Source organism: Haliotis cracherodii, unplaced genomic scaffold, assembly GCF_022045235.1.
Source record: "Haliotis cracherodii isolate W230 unplaced genomic scaffold, xgHalCrac1.p SCAF_6, whole genome shotgun sequence".
Classification (NCBI taxonomy): domain Eukaryota; kingdom Metazoa; phylum Mollusca; class Gastropoda; order Lepetellida; family Haliotidae; genus Haliotis; species Haliotis cracherodii.
The window spans coordinates 56,834,575-56,840,517 of NW_027266319.1; the positions used below are offsets into that span (position 1 = coordinate 56,834,575).

Here is a 5,943-nt window from a genome sequence, read left to right on the forward strand (position 1 = left end):
TGTTACGTATCAATTAGTGTTCATCGAAGTCCTTGTTAGTCTGCAAATTCCAATCGATGATCTTCAATCTTCCGGAAATGGTTTATTTGATGACAATACAACACGACAACACATAATGGAACCTGTTCCACTAATTATTGTCGAGTTATGACGGTATATGGTAAGTATTGGATTGCGAGAGTACTTGGAATAATATTGTTTCTTTGAACCTCGCCCATCACCCTGCTACTTTAAAGGAAGTAATCAATCGATACTTGAAGACTCGACGCCCTAGAATAACTTGTGACTTTAATACGTCACGAAGGAACACAGGAAACAAGTCAAATCACCATAACTACAGAACATATAAGTTCATTTAACTCGCAAAGAAACTCTCATTTGCAAAAAAAAGCCTTCCTGAAACGGATCGTTTGGACCCATTTCGAGATAAGCACATACATGTAGGCTTCGTTTTGGGATTTTGGGGTAGCAGCGCTTACAATGAGTGGTCAATGGCTACCTATTACATATGTATAACAACCGTAGGTCCAATATCGCTTTGTAGAATGATACCTTGAGCTCCGTTTCATAAAGCGCCTTACCGCTACGACAAGCATGAGTGAGAGAGTGAGTTGGGTTTAACGCCGCTTTTGACAGTATTCCAGTTATATCGCGGCGTGTCAGCTTAATGTGGGAGGAAAGCTCGAAGTGATGCAGGTCTCAGACGTTTACCACTTTGGTAAAACCCACGAGCACGGGTATGGTGCTGACAAACCTAGAAACATAATCGGGGCGAACCGGGATTCTGGCTTGCCCAAGGGACGCAACTCGCACAGCGCAAGTCACAGCGAATCGCGGCGCCTTAGACGACTGGGCCACCCGTGCCCCCACGACAAACATGACTCTAAATAAGGCATTTAAGACAGGAGTAGCGCAGAACCTACCACTGACAGATTACCTTCGCATTGCAAGGGGTATAATGTTAACATACAATTCTATTCTATTATCTAAACGATTCATTATCCTACGTAATTTGCTGCTTACATTTGGTGAAACATCATTACTTCAACGCATAAATGTTTCATTACTTAAGAAGAGTCAGTAAACTTGGGGAAGAGAATTAATTAAGTGTTAGCTTCCATTGTCTATTGCGAATCATCTCTCAGCGCCAATCATCTGTTGGCTTCCCTCGTTAAGTTTCATTGTTACCTTATTACTTTTGTTGGTCTTACATATATGATCTCTGCCTCATAGCATTCATTCACCTGATGAAGGAGTAAGTACATACTTCGAAAAGTTGTGTTCCTCAAAATGAAGAAGTTGACATCCATAAATTCTCTTCCTTATGTGTGTTACTTTTAAATGCCTTTCAAAGGCTTGAGTCGGTATGCTGTCTCTAAGTGTGGCTTCAATGTCAAACTACGACATTGGGCTAGCTATAACACATTATATACAGCATTTGTCTTGACTTGTACAAGCACATTACCATGTGTGTGTTACTTATGTGTGTTACTTCTAAATGCCTTTCAAAGACTGGAGTCCGTATACTGTCTCTAAGTGTGGCTTCAATGTCAAACTACGACATTGGGCTAGCTATAACACATTATATACAGCATTTGTCTTGACTGGTATACGTACAAGCACATTACCACAAACACTTACATGTGCATGCACGTCGCTAATTGTATAGTAGGGCAATCCTCTTGAACGCGACTTTTAAACCCATTTGACCGCGATCTCACGTCATAGTAAAGGTATCTCATCACGTGTTATTGCATTTAAAATGTCAGTATTCTACCTATTTCATACAAGGAGATTTGATTTGCGCTTCGGGTAAACGAGGTTTCCCTATGTAACAGGCAGTGAGTGTGTGAATTTTAGCAATATTCCAAATACATTTCGGAGGCCCTGAATAAACAAGTGAGGTCAAGTGAACAACGTGACTGAAAGCGTTAACAATGTGGATTATCCACGCAATCGGGGAAGGATGACACGCAATCGGGGAATGGTAACACACAGTTGGGAAACGATGATATGCAATGGGGAATGGTGACACGCAATCAGGGAAGGATGACACGCAATCGGGGAATGGTAACACACAGTTGGGAAACGATGATATGCAATGGGTATCGTGACACGCAATCGGGAAAGGATGACACGCAATCGGGGAATGGTAACACACAGTTGGGAAACGATGATATGCAATGGGTATCGTGACACGCAATCGGGAAAGGATGACACGCAATCGGGGAATGGTAACACACAGTTGGGAAACGATGATATGCAATGGGTATCGTGACACGCAATCGGGAAAGGATGACACGCAATCGGGGAATGGTAACACACAGTTGGGAAACGATGATATGCAATGGGTATCGTGACACGCAATCGGGAAAGGATGACACGCAATCGGGGAATGGTAACACACAGTTGGGAAACGATGATATGCAATGGGTATCGTGACACGCAATCGGGAAAGGATGACACGCAATCGGGGAATGGTAACACACAGTTGGGAAACGATGATATGCAATGGGTATCGTGACACGCAATCGGGAAAGGATGACACGCAATCGGGGAATGGTAACACACAGTTGGGAAACGACGGTATGCAATGGGGGATTGTGACATGCAATCGGGGAATGGTGACACACAATCGGGGAATGGTAACACAGTTGAGATACGATGACATATAATGGGGAATAATGACTCACAATCGGGTTACGATCACACGCAATCGGGGTACTGTGATACACAATCTATTCTATTCTAATCTGGAACAACTACAGGCAATAAAACTTGGCAGATATGACATCTTAGACATCATTCACAGAGGTGCTACAAGACACACACAAGAGCACCAAAAGCCCCAGTCGGAAATATATAGCACTGGGTTTATCGTTTAGTCCTTACAAAACATGTCATGGTGCAGTATACAGAAATACAGAGGACGTTTTAAAGCCTGTTGGTAAGGATGTCTGCTGTTGTAATTTTGTGTTCACTGCGCCACCATATATATTTTACTATCTGTCATCATTACTTGCAGTACTAAACATGTTATGAACAAATTGACGTAGATTCTCACGTCAGGAATTTGACAGATGTTAATTGTATTATTTAAAACACTGTTCCATTTCTCAGACAGACTGTCTTTGTGTCGTTGGTTTACATTGGCGTGTCCACTGTTCTGTACTTACAACAGATAACGGTCTTTACAAATCTGTAAATACGCCTGTGTGAACAAAAGCTGTTTCCATCTTTCTGTAGGGACACAAGATTGACAGCTTCACAATTGTTTCCATCGTCCTGCATGGACATACGATTACAGCTGTTTCCATCTTTCTGTAGGGACACAAGATTGACAGCTTCACAATTGTTTCCATCGTCCTGCATGGACATACGATTACAGCTGTTTCCATCTTTCTGTAGGGACACAAGATTGACAGCTTCACAATTGTTTCCATCGTCCTGCATGGACATACGATTACAGCTGTTTCCATCTTTCTGTAGGGACACAAGATTGACAGCTTCACAATTGTTTCCATCGTCCTGCATGGACATACGATTACAGCTGTTTCCATCTTTCTGTAGGGACACAAGATTGACAGCTTCACAATTGTTTCCATCATCCTGCATGGACATACGATTACAGCTGTTTCCATCTCTCTGTAGGGACACAAGATTGACAGCTTCACAATTGTTTCCATCGTCCTGCATGAACATAAACTGTTTATATCTACAAGTCACAATATTTCCAAAGAATGTTCTGCACATATGTCACCGTGATTAATTGATGAACCCCCATATTATAGAGCCTGCACATACGTTTTATATCCTCAAAACACTTACGTCCCAACACATCAGATATATATTATTGATATACCCATTCGCTTGTTCAAAGCTGGTGTCAGAACTCAAAGTGAATTAATCCAATGAATCGTTGCTTTTCTTTTCCTTTTTTACCCTTTCTACATTTTCGTTTGGTGGTTGGTAGTTGGCATTCCACGATACAAGAAATAATTGCTTTTGATGTTGTTGGCCCTGGAAGCTTTCCTTATATCACTATTCCTGTCAAGGGATGACTGGTCTTAAGTCATGCTCATAGATGGGTTTCATCTTACTCGTCCGTCGTTGGACACATGAAATCCAACGAATCGTGAAAGTTCATTGACGTTTAGTTATCATCACACATACTTCACAACAGTTTGACAACATGGTTCATGGTTGAGTCGTCTTGGGAGTCATGTTGACTCGCCCATAGTGAAACGTTAACACGATGTTTAGTCATCATCACACATCCTTCTGAACAGCTTGACACCATTCTTCCTGAAGTTCTTACTTGTGATACTATAGACGAGGAAGTCAACGGCGAAGTTGATGAAGTAAGGAAACTGGCAGATCTGTTGTGCGAGGACGGTCGTGTGGTCATGCATCCAGTGGTCATTCCTGAACAACACTCTCACAAGCAGGTACATCCTCATGGCGTGGCTGGGAAGATAGAGAACGACGAAAATACTGGACACGAGGACAAGCATTTTCGTTGACCGTACTTGGGCCTGTGTCAGAACCCCTGGCTCTGACTGATGCATGCAGTACATGTGTAACGGGTGATGCTTAAGACGGAAGTTCCGGACAGTTAAGATGATCCTGATGTTGAGGATAAGTATTGCTGTGAAAGGCACCACAAATGTTACTAGTGAGTCTATGTAAGTGAATATAGCGTTGAATTTCATGTACTGTTCTCTCGCTGAGCAGGATGGCCCGTACACGGTTACATTAACGTATGTGGATAGGAAACTGTGCACGTATAGAACAAGGGCAAAGGCTGTGACCACACCCACGGCCATCCTAGACCTCTTCTTTGTGACATATCGTGGAGCTTTCAGGGGATGACAGACAACGACGAACCGCTCCACCATCATGAGCACGACATACCAGGCGGACAAGAAACTACACACATAGGTAATGTACACCATTGTGAGGCAGAGACCCGGTGCCATGGCAACCCAAGGCATGAGACTGGTAAGCCAGGCCATGAACAGAGCTGCCAGGAAGCCAGTGTCTGAGATTGCCAGAGCGGCAAGGTAGAGTGAACAGGGCAGGAACCGGAACGTTGATAACGTGAAGACGAAGAAGGAACACACATTGCCGACGATTCCAAGTAAGCAGATTGTGGGGATAAGATATAAACTGATAGCATGGGCGATCTCTACAAGATGGTCTGTTCCGTTGTTGCCATATAAAGGGAACTGGAATTCTTGGGAAAAGTTGGTTTCCCCATGGTATTCGAGGATAGCTCCCAGAGACATTGTCCTGTTTGATTCGTCAGGTGTTGAAGGTTTCTTTCGTTGTTATCCGTTCAGACATACAATAGTAACCAAGCTGTGTCAGTGTAATGTCATATCTAGTATATAGGATCCTAACTCGTAAACCTTCTGATGCATGATACAGAGGTTGACACAAACAAACTGTCTCAAAACATTATATGTTCTAACGAAACACAAACAAGGATTTGAACTATATTCCTGGTATTGTGAACTGTTGATGTGGTAAAATGATTTTGACAGGGCTGTAAGCACCGAATGTTGTACGCACGAAAAGGTTGTCTGGAGGTCAAAGGGGCGAATTCCTCTTCTGTGTCAGCAGACTGGCTAAGGGGATTCAGAGAAGACGAAACTAACTTGAAGGCATGTTTCTATCAAAGGTCATGCCCGTGCTGTCGAGATAGGGCTTGATATATGTGCATCGTCTTAACACGTGGCGTCTAATGCAGTAAACAACAGAAAAGGCCAATTTCTTGATCAAACCATTAGGGCGCTGTCATCCCTACTATGAAATCTCCATAATATATCATGGCACAGGGGACAAGTTTGTCGGGTCTTGTAGGAATATTAATTAAACCCAAGGGTTCAGGGGGACATTAATTCAGTCAATGCCCCATATGTGTTTCTCAACATGGAGTCC

The 5,943-nt window shown here is 42.9% G+C and overlaps 1 protein-coding gene across 1 annotated transcript; it reads right to left on the minus strand.

The window, feature by feature from the left end:
* Positions 1-4,259: 4,259 nt before the first annotated feature.
* Positions 4,260-5,355, minus strand: LOC139445274 (thyrotropin-releasing hormone receptor-like). The gene has a single exon (XM_071226410.1). The coding sequence runs from the start codon at positions 5,286-5,288 to the stop codon at positions 4,260-4,262; it is 1,029 nt and encodes a 342-aa protein (XP_071082511.1). The 5' UTR covers positions 5,289-5,355.
* Positions 5,356-5,943: the final 588 nt, after the last annotated feature.

Excerpts from the sequence above, each read along its gene's own strand:
- LOC139445274 (XM_071226410.1), bottom strand. The coding sequence starts at position 5,288 with ATGTCTCTGGGAGCTATCCTCGAATACCATGGGGAAACCAACTTTTCC.